This window comes from Bos javanicus, chromosome 3, assembly GCF_032452875.1.
Source record: "Bos javanicus breed banteng chromosome 3, ARS-OSU_banteng_1.0, whole genome shotgun sequence".
NCBI classification, from domain to species: Eukaryota; Metazoa; Chordata; class Mammalia; order Artiodactyla; family Bovidae; genus Bos; species Bos javanicus.
This window is the reverse complement of record NC_083870.1, coordinates 46,235,142-46,261,820: the sequence shown is the minus strand read 5'-3', so window position 1 is coordinate 46,261,820 and position 26,679 is coordinate 46,235,142. Positions and strand designations below refer to the sequence as shown.

Below are 26,679 nucleotides of genomic sequence, written 5' to 3'. Positions count from 1 at the left end.
GCCTAAAAAAAAAAAAAAAAAAGTGTCCTCCACCGTGCCCTTTGAGTCAGGGCGGAAACCAGATACTGAAGAGACTAGCAAACAGAAGAAGATATAACAGAGGGAAACGCCTTGGAAGCTACAGGCAATAGATCAAAACCCTGTGGTTACTACGGACTACATAGGAAGGGGCCTATAGATCTTGAGAAATATAAATCTGACCAAGGAACTAGCCAAAAATGAACTGAACCCACAACACCCACAAAAAAAGAAACAAAAAAGTCCTAGATATATTTTTATTATTTTTACGATCATTCTTTCTTTTTTTTTTTTTAATTAAAAAAAAAAAATTTTAAGTCCCCTATTGTTCCTTTAATTTTCACTTTTATAACCTATTACTCTGCAAAAAAAAAAAAAAGACCCTATTTTTTTCTTCTTCAGCAAACTTCATATATATATATTCTATAATTTTTTGACCTTGTTGTTTTTTTTTGTTGTTGTTGGTTTTTGTTTTTTTCTTCTTTTCTTTAACATTGTATTTTTGAAATTCCAAACTCTACTCTAGATTTTTAATTTTCGCTTTTTGGTATATGTTATCAATTTTGTACCTATAGTTTTTTTTTATATAATTTCTGTGATTTTTTTTTTCTTCTTCTTCTCTGTTTCTTTCTCTTCTTCTTTTATATAACATTGTATATCTGAAATTCCAAACTTTACTCTAGATTTTCAATTTATGCTTTTTGGTATTTGATATCAATTTTGTACCTGTATTTTCTTTATAATTTTTGTGACATTGTTCGTATTTGTTTGTTTGTTTTCTCTCTTTATTTTTCTTCTTCTTCTTCTTTTTTTTTTTTTAACATTGTATTTTTGAAATTCCAAACTCTACTCTAGATTTTTAATTTTTGCTTTCTGGTATTAGTTATCAATTTTGTACCTGTACTTTCTTTATAATTTTCGCGACCTTGTTTGTTTTTGTTTGTTCATTTTTTCTCTCTTTCTTTTCCTTCTTCTTTTCTTTAATATCGTATTTTTGAAATTCCAAACTCTACTCTAGATTTTTAATTTTCGCTCTCTGGTATTAGTTATCAATTTTGTACCTGTACTTTCTTTATAATTTTCGCGACCTTGTTTGTTTTTGTTTGTTCGTTCTTTCTCTCTTTCTTTTCCTTCTTCTTTTCTTTAACATCGTATTTTTGAAATTCCAAACTCTACTCTAGATTTTTAATTTTCGCTTTCTGGTATTAGTTATCAATTTTGTACCTGTACTTTCTTTATAATTTTCGCGACCTTGTTTGTTTTTGTTTGTTCGTTCTTTCTCTCTTTCTTTTCCTTCTTCTTTTCTTTAACATCGTATTTTTGAAATTCCAAACTCTACTCTAGATTTTTAATTTTTGCTTTTATGTATTTGTTACCAATTTTGTACCTTTAAGGACCCAATCTTCAGGACCCATTTTTCACTAGGGAGTGAGATTACTGGCTTGACTGCTCTCTCTCCCTTTGGACCCTCCTTTTTCTCCACCAGGTCGCCTGTGTCTCCTCCCTAACCCCTCTCTACTCTACCCAACTCTGTGAATTTCTGTGTGTTCCAGACGGTGGAGAACACTTAGGGAACTGATTACTGGCTGGATCTGTCTCCCTCCTTTTCATTCCCCCCTTTTATCCTTCTGGCCACCTCTGTTACCTTCCTCCTTCTTCTCTTCTCTGTATAACCCCGTGAACATCTCTGAGTGGTCCAGTTGTGGAGTGCACATAAGGAAGTGACTACTGGCTAGCCCACTCTCTCCACTATTGATTCACCTCATCTCATTTGGGTCACCTCTAACTCCCTCCTCCCTCTTCTCTTCTCCATGTAACCCTGTGAACCTCTCTGAGTGACCCTCACTGTAGAGAAACTTATCATTTTTAATGTAGATGTTTTATCAATGGTGCTGTATAGAAGGAGAAGTTTTGAAACTACTGTAAAAATAAGACCGATAATCGGAAGCAGGAGACTTAAGTCCAAACCCTGACTCCAGGGAACTCCTGACTCCAAGGAACATTCATTGACAGGAGCTCATCAAATGCCTCCATACCGACACTGAAACCAAGCACCACACAAGGGCCAATAAGTTCCAGGGCAAGACATACCAAGCAAATTCTCCAGCAATAAAGGAACACAGTCCTGAGCTTCAAGATACAGGCTGCCCAAAGTCACCCCAAAACTATAGACATCTCATAACTCATTACTGGACATTTCATTGCACTCCAGAGAGAAGAAATACAGCTCCACCCACCAGAACACCGACACAAGCTTCCCTAACGAGGAAACCTTGACAAGCCACCTGTACAAACCCACACACAGTGAGGAAACGCCATAATAAAGAGAACTCCACAAACTGCCAGAATATAGAAAGGACACCCCAAACTCAGCAATTTAAACAAGATGAAGAGACAGAGGAATACTCAGCAGATAAAGGAACAGGATAAATGCCCACCAAACCAAACAAAAGAGGAAGAGATAGGGAATCTACCTGATAAAGAATTCCGAATAATGATAGTGAAATTGATCCAAAATCTTGAAACTAAAATGGAATCACAGATAAATAGCCTGGAGACAAGGATTGAGAAGATGCAAGAAAGGTTTAACAAGGACCTAGAAGAAATAAAAAAGAGTCAATATATAATGAATAATGCAATAAGTGAAATTAAAAACACTCTAGAGGCAACAAATAGTAGAATAACAGAGGCAGAAGACAGGATTAGTGAATTAGAAGATAGAATGGTAGAAATAAATGAATCAGAGAGGATAAAAGAAAAACGAATTAAAAGAAATGAGGACAATCTCAGAGACCTCCAGGACAATATTAAACGCTACAACATTCGAATCATAGGGGTTCCAGAAGAAGAAGACAAAAAGAAAGACCATGAGAAAATACTTGAGGAGATAATAGTGGAAAACTTCCCTAAAATGGGGAAGGAAATAATCACCCAAGTCCAAGAAACCCAGAGAGTCCCAAACAGGATAAACCCAAGGAGAAACACCCCAAGACACATATTAATCAAATTAACAAAGATCAAACACAAAGAACAAATATTAAAAGCAGCAAGGGAAAAACAACAAATAACACACAAGGGAATCCCCATAAGGATAACAGCTGATCTTTCAATAGAAACTCTTCAAGCCAGGAGGGAATGGCAAGACATACTTAAAATGATGAAAGAAAATAACCTACAGCCCAGATTATTGTACCCAGCAAGGATCTCATTCAAGTATGAAGGAGAAATCAAAAGCTTTTCAGACAAGCAAAAGCTGAGAGAATTCTGCACCACCAAACCAGCTCTCCAACAAATACTAAAGGATATTCTCTAGACAGGAAACACAAAAACGGTGTATAAACTCGAACCCAAAACAATAAAGTAAATGGCAACGGGAACATACTTATCAGTAATTACCTTAAATGTGAATGGGTTGAATGCCCCAACCAAAAGACAAAGACTGGCTGAATGGATACAAAAACAAGACCCCTACATATGTTGTCTACAAGAGACCCACCTCAAAACAGGGGACACATACAGACTGAAAGTGAAGGGCTGGAAAAAGATTTTCCATGCAAATAGGGACCAAAAGAAAGCAGGAGTAGCAATACTCATATCAGATAAAATAGACTTTAAAACAAAGGCGGTGAAAAGAGACAAAGAAGGTCACTACATAATGATCAAAGGATCAATCCAAGAAGAAGATATAACAATTATAAACATATATGCACCCAACACGGGAGCACCACAGTACGTAAGACAAATGCTAACAAGTATGAAAGGAGAAATTAACAATAACACAATAATAGTGGGAGACTTTAATACCCCACTTACACCTATGGATAGATCAACTAAACAGAAAATTAACAAGGAAACACAAACTTTAAACGATACAATAGACCAGTTAGACCTAATTGATATCTATAGGTCATTTCATCCCAAAACAATGAATTTCACCTTTTTCTCAAGCGCACATGGAACCTTCTCCAGGATAGATCACATCCTGGGCCATAAAGCTAGCCTTGGTAAATTCAAAAAAATAGAAATCATTCCAAGCATTTTTTCTGACCACAATGCAGTAAGATTAGATCTCAATTACAGGAGAAAAACTATTAAAAATTCCAACATATGGAGGCTGAACAACACGCTGCTGAATAACCAACAAATCACAGAAGAAATCAAAAAAGAAATCAAAATTTGCATAGAAACGAATGAAAATGAAAACACAACAGCCCAAAACCTGTGGGACACGGTAAAAGCAGTCCTAAGGGGAAAGTTCATAGCAATACAGGCACACCTCAAGAAACAAGAAAAAAGTCAAATAAATAACCTAACTCTACACCTAAAGCAACTAGAAAAGGAAGAAATGAAGAACCCCAGGGTTAGTAGAAGGAAAGAAATCTTAAAAATTAGAGCAGAAATAAATGCAAAAGAAACAAAAGAGACCATAGCAAAAATCAACAAAACCAAAAGCTGGTTCTTTGAAAGGATAAATAAAATTGACAAACCATTAGCCAGACTCATCAAGAAACAAAGGGAGAAAAATCAAATCAACAAAATTAGAAACGAAAATGGAGAGATCACAACAGACAACATAGAAATACAAAGGATCATAAGAGACTACTATCAACAATTATATGCCAATAAAATGGACAACGTGGAAGAAATGGACAAATTCTTAGAAAAGTACAACTTTCCAAAACTGGATCAGGAAGAAATAGAAAATCTTAACAGACCCATCACAAGCATGGAAATTGAAACTGTAATCAAAAATCTTCCAGCAAACAAAAGCCCAGGTCCAGACGGCTTCACAGCTGAATTCTACCAAAAATTTAGAGAAGAGCTAACACCTATCCTGCTCAAACTCTTCCAGAAAATTGCAGAGGAAGGTAAACTTCCAAACTCATTCTATGAGGCCACCATCACCCTAATACCAAAACCTGACAAAGATCCCACAAAAAAAGAAAACTACAGGCCAATATCACTGATGAACATAGATGCAAAAATCCTTAACAAAATTCTAGCAATCAGAATCCAACAACACATTAAAAAGATCATACACCATGATCAAGTGGGCTTTATCCCAGGGATGCAAGGATTCTTCAATATCCGCAAATCAATCAATGTAATACACCACATTAACAAATTGAAAAATAAAAACCATATGATTATCTCAATAGATGCAGAGAAAGCCTTTGACAAAATTCAACATCCATTTATGATAAAAACTCTCCAGAAAGCAGGAATAGAAGGAACATACCTCAACATAATAAAAGCTATATATGACAAACCCACTGCAAACATTATCCTCAATGGTGAAAAATTGAAAGCATTTCCTCTAAAGTCAGGAACAAGACAAGGGTGCCCACTTTCACCATTACTATTCAACATAGTTTTGGAAGTTTTGGCCACAGCAATCAGAGCAGAAAAAGAAATAAAAGGAATCCAAATTGGAAAAGAAGAAGTAAAACTCTCACTATTTGCAGATGACATGATCCTCTACATAGAAAACCCTAAAGAGTCCACCAGAAAATTACTAGAAATAATCAATGACTACAGTAAAGTTGCAGGATATAAAATCAACACACAGAAATCCCTTGCATTCCTATACACTAATAATGAGAAAACAGAAAGAGAAATTAAGGAAACAATTCCATTCACCATTGCAACGGAAAGAATAAAATACTTAGGAATATATCTACCTAAAGAAACTAAAGACCTATATATAGAAAACTATAAAACACTGGTGAAAGAAATCAAAGAGGACACTAATAGATGGAGAAATATACCATGTTCATGGATTGGAAGAATCAATATAGTGAAAATGAGTATACTACCCAAAGCAATTTATAGATTCAACGCAATCCCTATCAAGCTACCAACAGTATTCTTCACAGAGCTAGAACAAATAATTTCACAATTTGTATGGAAATACAAAAAACCTCGAATAGCCAAAGCGATCTTGAGAAAGAAGAATGGAACTGGAGGAATCAACTTACCTGACTTCAGGCTCTACTACAAAGCCACAGTTATCAAGACAGTATGGTACTGGCACAAAGACAGAAATATTGATCAATGGAATAAAATAGAAAGCCCAGAGATAAATCCACGCACATATGGACACCTTATCTTTGACAAAGGAGGCAAGAATATACAATGGATTAAAGACAATCTCTTTAACAAGTGGTGCTGGGAAATCTGGTCAACCACTTGTAAAAGAATGAAACTGGACCACTTTCTAACACCATACACAAAAATAAACTCAAAATGGATTAAAGATCTAAACGTAAGACCAGAAACTATAAAACTCCTAGAGGAGAACATAGGCAAAACACTCTCTGACATACATCACAGCAGGATCCTCTATGACCCACCTCCCAGAATATTAGAAATAAAAGCAAAAATAAACAAATGGGACCTAATTAACCTTAAAAGCTTCTGCACATCAAAGGAAACTATTAGCAAGGTGAAAAGACAGCCTTCAGAATGGGAGAAAATAATAGCAAATGAAGCAACCGACAAACAACTAATCTCAAAAATATACAAGCAACTCCTACAGCTCAACTCCAGAAAAATAAACGACCCAATCAAAAAATGGGCCAAAGAACTAAATAGACATTTCTCCAAAAAAGACATACAGATGGCTAACAAACACATGAAAAGATGCTCAACATCACTCATTATCAGAGAAATGCAAATCAAAACCACTATGAGGTACCATTTCACACCAGTCAGAATGGCTGCGATCCAAAAGTCTACAAATAATAAATGCTGGAGAGGGTGTGGAGAAAAGGGAACCCTCTTACACTGTTGGTGGGAATGCAAACTAGTACAGCCACTATGGAGAACAGTGTGGAGATTCCTTAAAAAACTGGAAATAGAACTGCCTTATGATCCAGCAACCCCACTGCTGGGCATACACACTGAGGAAACCAGAAGGGAAAGAGACACGTGTACCCCAATGTTCATCGCAGCACTGTTTATAATAGCCAAGACGTGGAAGCAACCTAGATGTCCATCAGCAGATGAATGGATAAGAAAGCTGTGGTACATATACACAATGGAGTATTACTCAGCCATTAAAAAGAATACATTTGAATCAGTTCTAATGAGGTGGATGAAACTGGAGCCTATTATACAGAGTGAAGTAAGCCAGAAGGAAAAACATAAATACAGTATACTAATGCATATATATGGAATTTAGAAAGATGGTAACAATAACCCGGTGTACGAGACAGCAAAAGAGACACTGATGTATAGAACAGTCTTATGGACTCTGTGGGAGAGGGAGAGGGTGGGAAGATGTGGGAGAATGGCAATGAAACATGTAAAATATCATGTAGGAAACGAGTTGCCAGTCCAGTTTCGATGCATGATGCTGGATGCTTGGGGCTGGTGCACTGGGACGACCCAGAGGGATGGTATGGGGAGGGAGGAGGGAGGAGGGTTCGGGATGCGGAACACATGTATACCTGTGGCGGATTCATTTTGATATTTGGCAAAACTAATACAATTATGTAAAGTTTAAAAATAAAATAAAATTGGAAGAATAAAAAAAAAATAAAAACATAAAAAAAAAAAAAGAATACGCTAAAAAAAAAAAAAAAAGATTGGGAAAGAGAGAGAATGGGGGAAAGAACACAAATACAACCTTGACTTCCTTGACTATATCTTGCATACATTTATCTCTGGACCATATTTTGTATAATTGAATACCAGCTAGTAGAATAACCACACAGAGAGGTGCCATACAATACAGCTACTTTAAAACACTGTGATTTGTGTATCTCCAGTGGGATAAACATAATGTAAAGCAAAACAAAATAAAATATGTCAACATTTTTTCAGTATTAAATTTGTTGGGATAATGGTATTGCTGTGTATAGTACAGAAGAAAAAAGTATAAATGTAACATCGACAATGTTAACTAAAATTCATGCAGTTTTGAATTTGCATTGGAAATAATTTGTATTATTATTTATTTTATTCTAAAACAGTTAATATTCAGATGGCTGCCTTTTTAAAGCCTAGAAGCAATGACCAACCTAGCATCAGTGGGTGGCCCTAAGATCCAGATTATGGTCTCTAAATACTACTTTTTTAGTTAAAATTGCTTAGAGAAATGACTAATTCTATTTCAAGGCAGAAAGAAAGCAAAGTGAGCCTAAAACATTTTATCCTATCAAAAAGCAAGGAAGCTGTCAAAAAATACAAGAGCATTACCAGAGTCATGTGAAAACTTATAAATAAGTGGAAAAACTAAAGCATTTATCTTGCTTTTCCTATATGAACTCTAGCTCCAGGTCATCAAATAATTCATGGTAGGAAATTACTCTTTACAGAATTCTAGTTAACATCTGAAGAAGGTAAGATAGAAATAAATTATCATGTTTATGCAATGCCAAATAAATTAATAGACCCACAACCAACAGAGTAATATGAATAACAAAATTTGTTTTCTAAGTCAGGGTACTACTGAGACACTAGAAAAAAACATGTAACCTGTGGCTTTTTCGGGTTTATAACCTCTTGAGATGACCAATAGCTACTTACAAGCATCATCAATACAGAAAAGTGGCTATTTTGTATACCCTGAGAGATGAGTATAGATAACTATTAGATATTCTTGACAAAACAACAACACAAATACTATCAATTCTCTAGATCTAACCATATATTACATATATTACAATATATCTAAGAATCTAGAGATAATTTAAAAGAAAGATCAAAGAGACAATAAACAAAATTTTTAAAAAAACTCTAAAGAACAGATTAGTTGGCTTCTCTAACAAAAATTTCAATTAAAAATTTTAAAGAGATGGAAAATTTTAAAGAGATGGAAAATTTAAGAGATACATCAAACAACTGCTATTTAGGGGTCTTATTTGGATATACTAATTCAAATAAACAAAATTAAAAACAAACAAAAAACTAGTTATTTTATAATACTAAGGAATTTTTAAATTATTTTTAGTTGTTATTCTAGTATCATTTTCATTTTAAAAGTGTTTTTGGACATATACTGAAATATTTACCAATTAAATCATAAAACAACTGATATTTACTTCAACCCAAAATAGAAAAAGTGGTGAGGTAAAAATGGATAAAAGTTGGCTATAATTATTGCAGCTTGGGGGTGGGCATGTTTTCTACATTTTGAAATTTTCTGTAAGTAGAAGTTTTTAATATGACATGAATACTAAGTTCCATTATCCCTTTTCAGACTTTCAAAACAGGTTCTATAAAAATCTGTAACTAATATTTCAATTTATGTCCCATCTTTTATAATTTATATATATATATATATATTTATATCAAAAGAATGTTTGTGTCTATTGTAAATTTAATCTCTAAATCATAAGCTAACCACAAACTAACATGACTTACAGGTGTAATGTCCGAAAAATGGTGACGATGACAGGATAATACCACTATGTGAGCACATAAAACTTGGTTGAAAAGACAAACCATAGCTTCATGAAACTATTTATACTTGCTGATATCAGGAACCTTATTTTTAGGAGAATTTATTATGATGAAAAATGTATTTTTAAGGAACTAATGAGTTTGGGGCATGTGTCACCCTAAAGGGTTAATATCAAAAATATATAAACAGCTCATACAATTCAGTATCAAAACCCAAACAACCCAATGAAAAAATTCAGGAGAATACCTGAATAGACATTTTTCAAAAAAAAGATAGTCAATAGATATAGGAAAAAGTGCTGAATATTGATAATTATTAGACAAAAGCAAGTCAAAACCAGATGAGATAGTGTCTCATTCTTATCAGAATGGCTATCATCCAAAAATACCACAAATGACAAATGTTTATAAGGATATGGGGTAAAGGGAACCCTTTTACACTGTTGGTGGTAATTCAGTGTAGCCACTGTGGAAAATAGTATGGAGGTCCCTATAAAATTAAATATACAACTATGATATGATTCAGCAATTCCACTTCTGGTTTTATCTGAAGTAAAAGAAAGCACTAATTTGAAAAGATACATGCACCCCAATGTTCAAAGCAGCATTATTTACAGTAGCCAAGATATGTAAGCAACTTAAGTGTCCATCAAGAGATAAAGGGATAAAGAAGATGTGATATATGTATGTATGTACGTGTGTGTGTGAGTGTATACTAGCAGCGAAATACTATCCATCTATGAATAAATAATGAAATTTTGCCACTAGCAACAACATGAATGGACCTGGAAGGTACTATGCTTAGTGAACTAAATCAGACAGAGCAAGACAATATCATAATGTCTGATATCACTAATAAGTAGAATCCAAAATTCAACAAATGAATATAATTAAACAGGAAAAAAAAAAAAAAAGGTTTGGACCCATGCTCTTACCTTGTCATCAAGGCAAAAGCCTCTAAAAACTGGGTGAATTTAGTACAGTAAAAGGCAAAGAATCCAGACTCAGAAATTTTCAGATTGTCCCTGATGAGTCTTTTCCCACCACAACCACATGTGCTAGAACTACTCGATGATATTATCTCAGACTTGGCCCGAGGTTTCTATCCTGGTTAATCCTTTCCTACTATCACAAAGATGACAAAATGTATCAATAATGATAGCTACCATTTTGAGCACTTGCTATGTCATAAACACTTTATAAGGTTTTGCTTCTATTATTTGCTAGTAGTGTACTTGACACATGGGTGAACTCAGTAACTTGTAGTTGTTATTACTACTTCATTACAACAGGTTTAGAAATAGGAAACTGAAACTTAGAGCTGAAATAACTTGGACAAAGTCCCCTAGCAAATTGGGACATGAAAGGGAAACTTGCTACTGAATACCTGAGATATAACTGTAATAAATCCTGTTGATGTTTAAATCAGCTTAAAAATTCATTCCCAGTGGCAGTGCTAGATGAAAAGTTGCTTGGTGAATCAGAAAAAAAGAAGAACAGTACTTTATTCATTAATTCAAAATGCAACAAAATTTTTATTCATGCTCTAAATATGTACCTAGTAATGTTACCCTTAATATTTTGGGGGCAATTACTAGATGTCAAGAAATGTATCCAGTACTTTCATCACTATGCCAAATCAACCACTGCATGATACTGGTTGGGCAGGTCACTAACCTTTCTATGAGTCCTTTCTATAAAGTATTGATTCCCTTTCTATAAAGTATTCACAATTACAGTATCTTTACTAGTACATTATCATCATCATCACTATCATTAACTCAGTGCCTATTCACAACAATTCTTTATGGTGTATACTCTCATCTGGTCTACCACTTACTAATAGCTTCTCTGAAAGCAAGCATTCTGTCTCATCCTCGTCTGCTGTACAGGACTAATGTTAACACATACTTCATAGGCTTGCTGTGGAGACTTAGTGAGGCAGTTAACCTACAGTTTCTGGAATATAAACAAATAAGAATTGCTTTCAGTTGGGTAAACATTTAATGAATTGGAGAATGGAGCAGATATGCATAACCTTACCCCTGAAACCAAAAAGAATTAAACATTATACATACTGCACAATTGTGAGGGCTCACTGCTCTTTTGGGTCATTGTTGTTTTGTTTTTTTTTAAGTTTCTTTTGATGCCATTTTTAGAGTAACATGATTAAAGAATAGGGGAAGATATTTTATAGTAGAAAAACAATTGATTTTGGAGTTAAATAAACCTGAGTAAGAATTCTGGTTTCATCATTTAATAGCTATGTGACCCTGAATAGTTTACTTACTTCTCTGGGATTCTGATTCCTTCATTATAGGATTATAAAATAATGTGAGAAGATATTACATTCTCATTTCTAAGATCTATCATGATGATTAAATCAGATGGTCAATGTCATAAATTATTTCAGTCATATTTTCCTCTGTATAAAGTTTTTAGAGGAAGGTAGGAGATTTGATCCTAGAATTTTGCACCCTCAGATTAAATATTTTTCTTTCAAAACTGCAACATCAGCAGATTATCCACCCAACTATCATAGTAGCACTGCTATTGAGAATGTATTTTCAAACTGGTTGAAACAACAGGACTTATTATGGATACATGATTATGGATACAGCTCCTGCATTCAGTATTCAGTAGCGGCTTTCCCTTTTATGTCCCAATGCCTCAAAAGGAGCTCTTCTGATGTGGTGTTTTTAATTCATTTCCACTTATCAAGGAGGGAATATCAGGTTTTATTTCAAATTTGTGTCATCCCATTGCTGTGTGATACTTGACATCACAAAATATGATGCAACTCTTCACATATTAAGCTCAATACAGTCATAAATTTGCACTCCAAGCCCTCATTGACTTCAATAGAGCTTCGACTTGTAGAATGATTGCAGATCAAGGCATTTTGATATAATGTAATTTTTAAGTAGCTTTTTTCCATAAGTAGAAGCATGCTGAGAATAGCAAACTACCTGCATAGCATACACACAGCAGTCAGTAATCTCACTCCTTGTCAAAACATTTTCTGTTCATATGGGAGTGTTGACTGTGGTGAGAGACTTAAAAAGATTTTAAGGAGAATCTCTGTAGCCACACTCTACTCCCTATGAGCATAACACAAATTTGAGGAGCTTCAGTAAAATCCATCCTTACAGAACCATACCTTGGATGCTTTATTACAATAAGCTAGCTATCATTCAACTGTTGACCTTCTATGCATGCCAATCACAATATGTTTTCCTTCATTTTAAATCAGGTTTTGTTTCCAAATGAAGATTTATTTTTCCAGTTGATCATAGTATGAACATACAGCATAAATCACAAAGAACACAGTCTGCAAAGATATGTTTCAAGTTCAAGCAGCAATGATCTGCTACTTATAATCCTGAAGACAATAAACAGTTTTATCCAATCAACCAGAGTCTAAAGAAATTCAAAGAATGAAGTCTTTGAAATACACAGGCTTTTGGATATCAAATTACCTTTGAAAGCCCCCACCCAGAAGTATCTCTAACAAAATCCATTTGAAATACTGCTTCAATATTCTAAAAAATCAATAATTTAAACCACAGGTTGAACATTTTTACTGCTTCTACTGCAGACTGTCATTTTTTGAAATGAAAATGCTAATGATACCGAAGGGGAAAGCACTAAGCAGAAGAGATGCATGAATGAAACCTTGGATTGGCTAGACTTGCTCGTTTGATCTCTTTCTCTCTCACTCATCTGTGACAAAATGTCTTTTAAAATCAACAACTTTCATTTTGCTGTTTCTAAAAAAAATGTACTTTTCTGTTGTACATTATATTCTTCTCTATAGGAAGTTAAGGAATGTGCTATAGCAATACATTTTATAGTAAATATGAATACAGAATGTAATACCGAGTAAGCTCTATTATTTCAGCATAATCTATAATGTCAGGACACCTTTAAAATATTGCATAGAGCACCAGGGAGAAGATAATCCCCTAGTACTAACGGTTTTCATATTCATACCACTGTACTAAAACATCAGCAGTGAAGAAAGCCATGGAAATCCACAGCTCAGGGGAGTTCAATTCGAAAGAAACTTTTTCATTGCCTCTGAAATTATTTGCAGTACTTAAAAACGTTAAGAAATAAAGGCGTGATTCCAGGGTCATCGCCTTCCCTGTGGGGGCACTGGATTTAAATGAGCTCCACTTAACACAAAACCTCACTGGTAATATGGGTGAATGTTGGAGTTGAGTCATTTTTGTCCAAGAACTGGGAATTCATAGCATATAAAACAACTTACTGGAACAAGGGCCAGAGAGATAAAACCAACAAAACAAGGATGACCCATGAATAGTCAAAGGTGATCCCAAGAACAATAGAATTTAAGAGGGAGTAATCTTGTCCCATAAAATAAGATAGCTTAAAAGAAGCCAATAGTAAATCTTTTAATAAATTTCTCACTTCTTTTCTAAAAACTTATAGCAACTTAAATTCAACCTATAGCTAAATCAGGACAAATGTATTATTGACCAGTTTGTATCAAATGATAAATTACATCATGCTGCCACCTGAAAAAATAAAAAAAGTCCTAACTTGAAATAGAAGAGAACAGAGGAGAGGACTCTGGTCTTTGCTGAGTGGTGACTATGTCCGTGGCACTGAAATACGACTGTAGAAGACACAACAAGGGAACTCGGAAACTGGTAAGCTAACATATACACACTGCTATATATAAATGATGGAGAAGGAAATAGCAACCCACTCCAGTACTCTTGCCTGGAGAATCCCATGGAGGGAGGTCCCTGGTAGGCTACAGTCCATGGGGTCGCAAAGAGTCGGACACGACTGAGCAACTTCACTTCACTTCATATACAAATGAGATAAAAAACAAGAACCTACTGAATAGCACAGGGATCTATATTCAGTATCTTGTAATAACATATAATGGAAAATAATCTGAAAGAGAATATATATATATACATATATAACTGAATCACTTTGCTATATACTTGAAACTAATAATATACAATATTAGTTTCTCAGAGAGACATAAATCTGGTAATCAGGTAACTCTAAAAAGATTTTAAATGTTCTAATTAAACATTCAGCATGGTAGAGGAGAAAAGAGCTGGAGTTCACTCACTTCATTTTACAAGGCTACACAGTGTGTTGAAATATCATTGCAATTTTTGTCTTTTTTTCCTATTAAAACAGGTCATTCTAGAGCTCCAGTGGTTTATGGGAACACAATATTAAGGGAGTTAAGTTTTAAGGGAATTTTAAGGCTAAATTAAGTTTCTAGTAGGGGATAAAATGGGGAGGGCTCTTCAGACGGGACCTGGCTGCATGAACAAGTGCTGGGGGAACATGAGGGTGCCCTTAGGCAGGTGCGGCTATAGCAGTGAGCAGTCTATAAATCTTGTGCACAAGCACAGTCTGGAGACTGGATAATAAAAAGGACACACGGGGTTTCAGAAATTGTATAATGCTACAAAGGGAACACTACTATTTTAAAAAATCTTAGGCTTTCTGTTACTAAACTTCCTTTTGTGAAACGGTGGAGTGGACATCTTAAGGCAAAGAAAAAGCTGGTTGAGATGACAGAGGACTTTGCACAATATGCTAAGGAGTATGAACTTTCGTCTACAGGTAGACAGAGTAGTGACATGCCAAAATCTACTTTAGGTGGGTAAATTTGGTTGAAAATAAGTATATTAATTTCTGTTTGAAAACACCATTGAAATTAGACCTTTGAAGGGGTTCATGAAATGATCAAAGTGAAGACAAATGAGCCTTGAACAAGGAAAGCTAGTGCACAGATGTAAGAAACATGTGTATGGAGTATTCTGGATTTGGAAAAGGATTCTATGGGAATAGTCAATACTCCATTTGAGAAAGAAGGAGAGAAGGAAGGAAAGAGAGGGAGAGGAACAGGGACAGAGAGAGAGAGATTGATCAGTTCCCCCATCTCAATAAACTGTGAAAATGTTTTTCTTGCCTTTCTCTGTGTTCTCTCTCCCTCATAGAAACTTAAGAGTCGAAATATAAATATGGACTTAAATGGATGAAGAGTTCTGTTGGTGGTACTTTATTCACTTGTGAACCCAAAGTTTTAACAAATTTCCCTTCCTAAGCTGCATCCAAGTTATTTGTTCCATTGTTGATTTTATTGACTATACTATTATTACCTTAGTATTTGAATCTGTGAAGTGCTGTAAGACAGTTTGTTAACAATTTGTCATGACACCTCTGCTGGGTAGGAGGATGACACACATCATTATCATTATTATTAAGATTTACTTTTACAGCTGGTACCATGATAAATGATTTACAGATAAACATAGCAATACTCAAGTTATTTATATCAAGTTAATTAATCATATCGATTTAAAATCCTGTTCTGTTATTTAACTTTTCCCTGTACATGTTAGTTTTAGATCTAATTTTGGAATAATTATATTGAGTTCAAACTTTCAAACTCTACATTAATACCTATATTTCATCTGAAAAATTATTAACATTTTCAGTTCAATTTTAATAACTGCAGTTCTTCCAGTAGGGTGACCTTTTCTTTCCAAATATTTGAAGTAATTAAGTTGGAGAATGAAAGTACCCATTGACAATTTTCTTTTGCTACTGAAAAATCCTACTTCAGTGACTGGCACAGAACAGAGAAACCAGGTTTTTCTCTTCACTTCCTTTGTTAATGGCACAAACATAAACAGCTGCAAAGTCAGAGATCCAGGAGTTGTTCTTACCTTGTCCCTCCCCATCGCTGGCTTCATGCGATCAGTCACCAAGGCTGCTACTGTAGTTTCCTTTATATACACTAAATAAGTTGATATTACTCAGTCTACAGCCATGGGCTAATACCATTTCTTCCCTAATGGAAAGTTCCTATACATTACATGAAATCTGGAAGCTCCTTGTCATGTTCCTCCCTATTCTAGCTTCAGTGCTCAAGCACAGTGCTTGCAAATAGAGTATTTGTTATAAGTATTTGTGGAGTGAATATATTGACCCTCCCACTCTTGCATGGCTATTTTCTAAAAACTGTCTGCCTGGTACTAGAGAAATCTTTCCCAGAAAAACACATCTGATCTTGTCATTTTCACATGAAGTCCATCCGTTACCCTTTAAGAAAAAAAAAAATTATAAGCTCTTCCCCAATGAACAAATAAGGCCCTTTGTTACCTGATTCTAATTTAACTCTGCCTATTCTCACTATCGGAGAAGGCAATGGCATCCCACTCCAGTACTCTTGCCTGGAAAATCCCATGGATGGAGGAGCCTGGTAGGCTGCAGTCCATGGGGTCGCTAAGAGTCAGACATGACTGAGCGACTTCACTTTCACTTTTCACTTTCATGCATTGGAGAAGGAAATGGCAACCCACTCCAGTGTTCTTGCCTGGAGAATCCCAGGGACAGGGGAGCCTGATGGGCTGCCGTCTATGGGGTCGCACAGAGTCAGACACTACTGAAGCGACTTAGCAGCAGCAGCAGCATTCTCAATGTATCATCCCTGTGAGGAAGCTCAACCCTTACGTCTGCTTCTACTGGGCTTTCTCTCTCTACTTGACTTTGTACATGCTACTTATGCACTGCCTGTTCCCTCTTCTTCTGACAGTTACTATTCAGAACCCCTCTTAAATATCTTTTTCTAATGACATCCCTTTCTCCCAATCTTGGTCTAGTATTTTTCTGGTTCCCTTTTTCTACCTCTCTAAACATGCTTTACAAAGTGTGTGCATTGGATACCAGTGTATCTCACCAGCAGATGTTAAATTCTCTAAGAGCAAGGGTAGTGTCATAGTTCAACAATTTGTAATCCTTAAAAAATGAACAAAGAACTACAGAGATAATATAGTTCTAATAAAAATACAATGCTAAACGGGGAAATCTACTCAATGCTCTGTCGTGACCTAACTGGGAAGGAAATATAAAAAAGAGGGGGTACATGTATACATATAACTAACTCACTTTGCTGTACAGCAGAAATGAATACAACATTGTAAAGCAACTAATGCCAATTAAAAATTTTAAAAATACAGTGTTGAGTACCAAATACATGGTTTGAGATTGCCCTATACCATCTACATGAACTTGAACAAAGCTGATAACTAATTAATTTGTGACTAATTCTCCTCATCTGTAAATGGGAGCTCTTAGACTGGAGTTATAGCTAAGGTAATTTTTTTTTAAACTCTCATGATCTGTGCTATTGTAACTAGACTGAGAAAATTACCAAATAGGGCAGCAAAAGCAGGGGAAAACATTTGATCCAGACTCCTAGAGTAATATTCTTTAATCTTGCTATCAAGAGTGTATTAAATGTTTCTCCTTAGGTGTCTAATTTTAAGTTGGGCTCATAATTTAGCTTGGAATATTTATTCATTCCCTTGAACTATATAAATGACCAAATAATAAGAGACTACTCTTTGAGTATATGACTTCCTGTAACAATATCTCCCACAGGCCAGAGGTCCATATGAACTGGCTATTTTTTACAGGGTGCCTTCCACCTTCCACCCTAAACTCTTATTTTCAGACCTGCTATCACTCTATGCCTCCAATGGAAGTGCATCAACCTTTCCTAATGACCATACTTTGAAGATCAAGAGAGAAGAATGAAAAATGGCAGCTATGTTAACAGCTAGTTATAATAATTAGCTGTCATGACGACATGTTATTAAGAATATTAATGCAATTATAAGGCCTTCATACTTTTACTATTTTAGTTACCAATTATATTGGGAGTCAATATCACAATAGAAAAAACTTCAAATTCATTCTGACAGCTGTAATAAAAAAAGACAATCAACAATGTTGATTAGTGTTGAAGATATTAGAGCCTTCACACACTGCTGGTGGGACTGCAAATTGGTAAAGCTATTTTGGAGAAAAGTTTGGTGATTCAATGAAACTTAAACATAGAGTCACCATATTACTCAGCAATTCTACTCCTAGGTATAGTCACAAGAAAATTGAATACATACATCCACTTAAAAACTTATACATAAGTGTTCAAGAAAACAGTACTTGTAATAGGCAAAAATAGTAGAAAAGATATTCTAAATATTCATGAACCAATGAATGGATAAACAAGATATTAATATATCCACAGAAAAGAACGTAGTTTGGATACATGCTACAACATGAACGATATATTGAAAATATTGTGCTAGATAAAAGCAACTGGACACAAAAGGTAACATATGTTTGATTTCATTTGTATAAAATGTTCAAAATAGGCAAATCCATGGAGAAAGAATGCATATTACTGGTCTCCAGGGACTGAGGGGTAGGAGGGGATAGGGAGCAATTGTTAACAGGTATAAAGGTTCTTTTCTGGAGTGATGGAAATGCTCTGAAATTAATTAGACAGTGGTGATAGTTATGCAATTCTGTGAGTACATTAAAAATAATAAAATCCATATTTTTAGAGTAAACTTTATGATGTATAAATTGTAAAAGAAAAATCTATAATGAAGTTGATAGCTAAGATTGCTAAATACTATATTTTTTACACTGATACTTTAATTTCAGAGATAAAACTTTCCAAATAATTAAAAAAGAAACTGTGATTACATAACACACACAAATATCTAGGCATATAAAATATACACAAATATTTTATATACTATATATATCTGTCAAAGTAAATATTATAAGTTCTCAGCAGATAATTACATGATATCAGGATATGTATAATTTATTCCTGTGTTAGCTATATATAAATGGAAACTATCTAGCTTTTGAAATAATAGAAAAAAATTGAAATTTATATATAAACATAAACGAGGAACTTATTTTGAAGCTTGTGCTTTGTAAAAAGCGTTTTGTAAAACTTTACCTAGAATGATAGACAGATATACTTGATTTCTTTTTATGCAAACTTATCTCACTAACAATAAATAAATTTTTCATATTACTCTCTAAGGAATAAAATGAAAAACTGAGTAAATCAAAAAATAGAATGGTTGGCATTTGAAACACTGACCTCTATATGATTTTTCTCCCTAAAGATATCTAGTTTTAAATAAGCAATTTCAATGTTTAGCCTTGTATTCCTTTGGTAAATTCACTTTTCTTCTATCATGCATAATTTCTTTAAAAAGACTTCATAACCTAAGGTTCCATATGGAATGAATATGATTTTTCTTTATCCTTGAAATAAAGAATATTTTTATATCTTTTTTATATCTGTGACTTAATATTTTAAGGTATCAGTTTAAAACAGCTTGAAAAACATCTTTTTTGTTAAAGGAGTAAAATTATCATTTGTCATGCACTTCAGTTCAATCGTCAGTCGTGTCCGACTCTCTGCAAACCCATGGACTGCAGCATCTCAGGCTTCCCTGTCCATCACCAACACCCGGAGCTTACTCAAACTCATATCCATCAAGTCCGTGATGGTATCCAACCACTTCATCCTCTGTTGTTCCCTTCTCCTCGTACTTTCAGTATTTCCCCAGCATCAGGGTCTTTTCCAATGAGTCTGTTCTTTGCATCAGGTGGCCAAAGTATTGGAGTTTCAGCTGCAGCATCAGACCTTCCAGTGAATACTCAGGACTGATTTCCTTTAGGATGGACTGGTTGTATCTCCTTGCAGTCCAAGGGACTCTTAAGAGTCCTCTCCAACACCACAGTCTAAAAGCATCAGTTCTTCGGCTCTCAGCTTTCTTCACAGTCCAACTCTCACATCCATACATGACTAATGGAAAACCCATAGCTTTGACTAGACTGACCTTTGTTGGTACAGTAATGTCTCTGGTTTTTAATATGCTGTCTAGGTTGGTCATAGCTTTTCTTCCAAAGAGCAAGGGTCTTTTAATTTCATGGCTGCAGTCACCATCTGCAGTGATTTTGGAGCCCCCCAAAATAAATAAAGTCTCTCACTGTTTCCATTGTTTCCCCATCTATCTGACCAGATGCCATGATCTTAATTTTCTGAATGTTGGGTTTTAAGCCAACTTTTAAACTCTCTTTTTTCACTTTCATCAAGAGACTCTTTAGTTCTTCTTCACTTTCTACCATAACGGGGTGTCATCTGCATATTTGAGGTTATTGATATTTCTCCTGGCAATCTTGATTCCAGCTTCTGCTTCATCCAGCCTGGCATTTCGTATGACATACTCTGCATATAAGTTAAATAAGCAGGGTGACAATATACGTACGTACTCCTTTCCTGATTTGGAACAAGTCTGTTGTTCCATGTCCAATTCTAACTTGCTTCTTGACCTGCATACAGCTTTCTCAGGAGGCAGGTAAGGTGGTCTGGTATGCCCATCTGTTTCCGAATTTTCCACAGTTTGTTGTGATCCACACAGTCAAAGGCTTTGGCATAGACAATAACGTAGAAATAGATGTTTTTCTGGAACTCTCTTACTTTTTTGATGATCCAGCAGATGTTGGCAATTTGACCTCTGGTTCCTCTGCCTTTTCTAAATCCAGCTTGAACATCTGAAAGTTCACGGTTCATGTAATGTTGAAGCCTGGCTTGGAGAATTTTGAGCATTACTTTGCTAGCATGTGAGATGAATATAATTGTGTGGTAGTCTGATCATTCTTTGGCATTGCTTTTGAGATTGGAATAAAAACTGACCTTTTCCAGTCATGTGGCCACTGCCGAGTTCTCCAAATTTGTTGGCATATTGAGTGCAGCACTTTCACAGCATCATGTTTTAGGATTTGAAATAGGTCAAATGGAATTACATCACCTCCACTAGCTTTGTTTATAGTGATACTTCCTAATGCATTTGTGATTGCATGTAACTTCAAAGTTAATTTTAATTCAAAGATTTTTTCAGAGTATATAAGGTATATTTCTTTCTATTTAAACATATAGCATAAACACAACTTCAAATCCTCCATGGAAAACAGCGAGAATAAAAACATACACATTCATTTAATCAGATGCATGAAAGTGAAAGTGAAGTCACTCAGTCGTGTCTGACTCTTTGCGACCCCATGGACTGTAGGCTACCATGCTCCTCCGTCCATTGGATTTTCCAGTCAAGGGTACTGGAGTGGGTTGCCATTTCCTTCTCCAGAGGATTAGGCAGATGCTTTACCATCTGAGCCATCAGAATCAGATGCATACATGTGGTTTGTTTGCTAATAAATCAGGAAAAGAAATGTTGACACTATAATTTAGTCAAGGGCTTCTTATCTTTCAAAAATCTAGTTTTGAAACACTTAAATTTTATCTTTCTTTATTAACATAAAAGTATAAATACAAGATTTATTGTGCATCTGTGGTCTTTTGCTTCAAATGCAACCTAATGTTCTATTCAAAAATCTTATTTCAAAATCCTCAAAGATGTTGGAATCTAGAAGCAAATGGCAGAAGCAATCATTTGCTTCAGGTCTCCTTTAAAGGCGAGATATATATATACCTCACTTCATTTATAAAGGGCCTATATTTTTCAAAGCATTAGTTTACTTACAAGGAGAATTTTCATGTTTATATTTAAACCATAGATAACTTTCTGAAATGAAGTTATATTTCCTCAGCTATAAAGAACAATAGCAACAAAATCCATTTTTAGATCTTTTATTTTTAAAGTACTAAAATTTTTTGTAACTCCTCCAGCACTACTCACATGCATTTAGAAATGAAATACATATAATTTAATATTAGACTATTCTGTTCTTACATTTTACTAAATTTAAGCAAAATTCATTTGAATGGTAAAATTGCATAAATAATAAAACTGAAATTCTCCCATTACAAATAATATTTTTCATTTCTTTAAAGCATTATTCAAACTTGTATCTGTAGCATGTCTACTATTTTATGGTTCTTGGTGATGCATAAATGAAATATTAAATAATTCACCCAAGATTCAATTCCAAATCTTCCATCAGTCATATTTGCTACTTTTTATGTTATCATAAAGAGGCAGTTTTTTCCTTAGATACGTGGGATTTTTTTTTTGGCACATGATACCAAATAACATATGTTAAAAGGAGGAACTGTAAAAACACAATGTGTACATTAATATAATGTGATAGAGTGTATCAGAGCTGATAACTTCCAGGCAAGCAGCATATTTACATGTTGAAGCACATTTTAAGCCTTCCTTTACTCACATAATTTAGGTTTCAAATATATTTCTCAATTGCTCACTGTAGAATAGCTGCAGAACTGAAACAAAACTTTCATTTAAAAATGAAAGCCCTTTTGTTTCCACAAAATCCTTATTCTGTCATCCACTGGCAGTGAGTTTTCCAGTCGTGTTCTCTGCCAGTCCTTACCAGTTTGCCAATTACACAAGCTGCTTCCCAGACATCAGACACAAATTCCACAAGACTGCTGTGCAAGCGTACCCTAATTAACCATCAGCTTAATTAGACAATTTACTGTGTAATTAGCAGGCAATTAGTCAACACCTCTCAGATCTTATTGACTGCTGTGACAGCCTTTCCGTCTCTCCACATTCCAATACACAACAGCAACCATGTTTCTAGCACTCCTCAACCTACTACGACAGGGTTCTGGATGGAGAAGTGGGTCATATTATGTAACAAAGGAAAAAATCAATACGTAGTCTGTCCAATTATTGAATTGTTTATAAACTTGTCTTTTATTTAATACTGGAAGTTCAATATTAAAGATATTTAAGTACCCACTCCAAAAATGGTTTTAGAGCCAACTTCTTACATCTTATTTCATGTTTTAATGTAAAACTGTAAATCACATGTACTGTGAATTATGCTCCATGATTGACTATGCCTGTAATAATTTGAGTGAATTTTCTGCTCTGTGTGTAAGAGAACTACTCGATTAAATCCCATTAATGTTAATAACAGTCACAGACACAAACCCCACACATATTAACAGAATGTATTCTAGAGTTGGGAAGCATTTCCTAGTTCTCAGTTAATTATGAACGGGTTCAGAAATCAGGAAGTAATCATATCTTGGTGTTTTAACATTTACATTAACACTTACTAAGTTTTACATGAAAAAGCATTTTTAAAAATGTTTTTCTCTGAGCCCATGTGTATGTCACATAACATCCACTGCTCTTTGCAGGGCAATTTCTGACCCTTCTAAAAGACTTTCCCATTTCTGGGGATTTTATGATTAGAAACTAGTGGGATTCCAACAGCCATAAGAAACAACAATTCTTTACCTTTTTTCTTTTCAGAAACATTAAAGATGAAGTTTTGGGGATGATTTAAAAGTCACAAAATCCAGTGAGCCAACTTCATTCTCACCTATGGCTTTTCACTAATTGTTCTTCTTGCCTAGAACTTTTGGGCCCTTACATTCAAAAAAAAAAAAAAAAGAAAGAAAGAAAGAGAAAACCATTGCTAATGGGAAAATGTAAATAATATAGAAAAAAATTTGACATAGTAAGTACATTAGCTTAATTGGTAAAAGTAGAATGAGATGAGGTCTGAGAGACAGGCAGAACCTATATGATAAAAGTGATCTGTACAAGAATTTTGGATCTTAGTTAAGAGCTATGAAAGCCATTAGACTGTTTTAAGCAAAAGAGTGGCGTGGTGTGACTTAGGTTGTAAGAAACCAGTTAGACTACAGTACGGAGGAGACCATTTAGCCTATGGTAGGCAGGCTGGCATGCAGGAAAGGCAGGAGCAGAAGCAGACAGGCTCTTGTAGGAAACTGGAATAGTATTTCTGTGAGAACTCATGGTGGCTCAGATGTGGGTAATACTACTGGAGATAACTCCTTCAAGGAGATGGGCAAAATTACAGTGATTTTCTATGCTTTAATAAATGGTTACATAACTATTATAATGTTTTAGTTTGGCTTGCAGATGGTAATAATATTTGCAACTCTTACTGACATGGTGTTTCACAAGTTACAAATCATTTTTTATGTCTACTTTTTTTTTTAATTCAAACTGAGCTTCATTAGAAAACCATAAAAAAGGGAAAACAAAGGCTTTGCTGAAAACTGACTAACTGCAAGGTACTCTAGAATGCTCCCACTGACTCTTCCTTCCTCTCCTTCACTTGGGCCCAGACTTACACTGCTGTCTTACAGCTCTCCCAGTCTTCTCTGCCTTCATTCATATTTTCTCTCACAGGTATTTCACCTAATAACTTTCTAACACATTTAATCCCATCTCAGCAACTCTTTTGTGGAAGATCTGGACTAAAACAATTCTGATGGCATGTTAAACAGAAATAATCAATTAAGTGACAACCTCAGCATCTAGAAAAATTTCTGAATATGAAAGAAATTTTGTAAAATTTAAGAAATTTTTGTAATTTATTTTCACATAATTAATATAAAATGTCACACATTTTTCACATAATTTAAATTTGGCATAGACTTTAGTAATGCAACTGTGTTGAAATACAAATTTTGCTTGAGATCTTAAGGGGAATTGAAATAAATTACAAAACTAAATTCCCGTTGAGTAAATTTCCAAATAGGTGACAAAACTCTGCTTAAGGAATCCTTATGCCCTTCACCTTCAACAGAATACAAAAGCATTCTGGAAATTATAAAATTATTTCTTTGGAGGACATTAATGGTGTGTTTTGAGTCTCATTGCCATACCAAACTCCAAGAGAGTAGTTAAAAAGAGACCCTCATAACACTTGATATGTGTTCCCTGCAATTTTATTTCCCTTTTGAAGGGTGAAAGCACAATGCATGGTGCCCGACTCTGATATGTCTGAAGGGTAAAGCCTGAGTTGCCTGTTACAGAAAGAGGAGCTAGAGGAGATGCAACTGTACCTTGACCAGTCTGTACTCCTAGAATTTGTCAGGGCAAAGGCAATATGGACCAGTTTAGGAACCCTATAAAATAAGGCTTAAGCTCTATTCAATAGGGACACCTAGAGAGGCAAAGAGGTCTCAGCAAAGAAAAGTTAATGAACCCAATGGGCTCCCAGGAGTTGTGCAGGGAGTAAGCAATAACCAAAGACTCAAAGAACCATTGCTGTGCTGTGCTTAGTCACTCAGTCATGTCTGATTCTCTGTGATCCCATGGACTGGGACCTGCCAAGCTCCTCTGTCCATGGGGATTCTCCAGGCAAGAATACTGGAATGGGTTGCCGTGCCCTCCTCCAGGGGATCTTCCTAACCCAGGGATCGAACCCAGGTCTCCCACACTGCAGCAAATTCTTTACCGTCTGAGCCACCCGGGAAGCCCCAAAAGAACCATGGGGGAGAGTATTATTCCCTAATGACTGGAGGAATTTTTGTTGAACCCATGTGAGCCTAAAAAAGTATGAGTCCTAAAGAAGAATAATATAGATGTAAAAATTCTATTTATCCAAGAAAATAAAATTATTCATCATGAAGTGAAAGTGAAAAGTGAAAGTCAAAATCACTCAGCCGTGTCCAACTCTTTGTGACTCCATGGACTGTATAGTCCAGGCCAGAACACTGGAGTGGGCAGCCTTTCCCTTCTCCAGGGGACCTTTCCAACCCTGGGATCAAACCCACGTCTCCCACATTGCAGGTGGATTCTTTACCAGCTGAGCTACAAGAGAAGCCCATCGTGAAGTAGTGACATTTAAAAATTTATTCTTCACAATAATGCTTAATACTATGTTAAATTCTAAAACATATTAGACTAGGGAAATAGTCAATAAGTAGGTACTTTCCAACCCCTTCAATTGGAGCTGCCTTCCAGAGGCTTACGTTTAAGAAAGGAAAAAAGGAACAAAAAAGAATCCATTCTATCTTATTTAATAAATCAATTTTATCAATTAAGTAAAATTTTATAAATGTTTAAAGAATGTAGAGAAGATAATTGGTCAACACAGTGACAGAGGACTTGCATCATCACTGGCCTTTAAATATTAGAATAGGAGAAGAAGTCTTTGTAAGGAGAAATGGTAAAATTAAAGTGTAGATAATGGAAACATAAATCCCTTGACTAGAATGGATTACTCAGAAAAGAGAGACTTTGTCTGTTTGGGAGGGGAAATGGAAGTGATCACTGAAATGGTGAATGGAAGTTACATCATGATTAATAGAGACTTCCAAACTGAATTACACAATTCCTCTGCTTTAAAACCCCTTCAGGTCCCTGTTGTCTATACAATCACATTTAAATTCACAGCACAACTGGCCTTTCCCATAGTCACCACAGCTACTTATACCACCTTGCAAAACATGCTGAATCTCACTTAAGATTCAGCTGCTGAAACTTAAATATGCTTGGCACACTCAAGACCATGGATGTCCATGTGCTATTCCTTCTGCCTAAAATAAAGATACAGCTCAAATGTGAAGTCAGTTTTCTTTTTAAAAAAGTAAAATCCTTAGTTTGAAGTCACATT

The 26,679-nt window shown here is 35.1% G+C and overlaps 1 protein-coding gene across 2 annotated transcripts in view; it reads right to left on the bottom strand.

Annotated features, from left to right (window-relative positions):
• Window positions 1-26,679, bottom strand: part of DPYD (dihydropyrimidine dehydrogenase) — a 930,948-nt gene that overhangs the window by 433,399 nt on the left and 470,870 nt on the right. The window contains exon 14 of one of the 2 annotated variants that reach the window (XM_061411116.1): window positions 22,163-23,671. The exons of the other annotated variant lie outside the window; for it this stretch is intronic. Coding sequence (XP_061267100.1) covers window positions 23,639-23,671 — 33 coding nt within the window. The 3' untranslated portion in view covers window positions 22,163-23,638. Of the gene's footprint in view, window positions 1-22,162; window positions 23,672-26,679 lie in introns of those variants that run through there. 2 annotated transcript variants of the gene reach the window in all.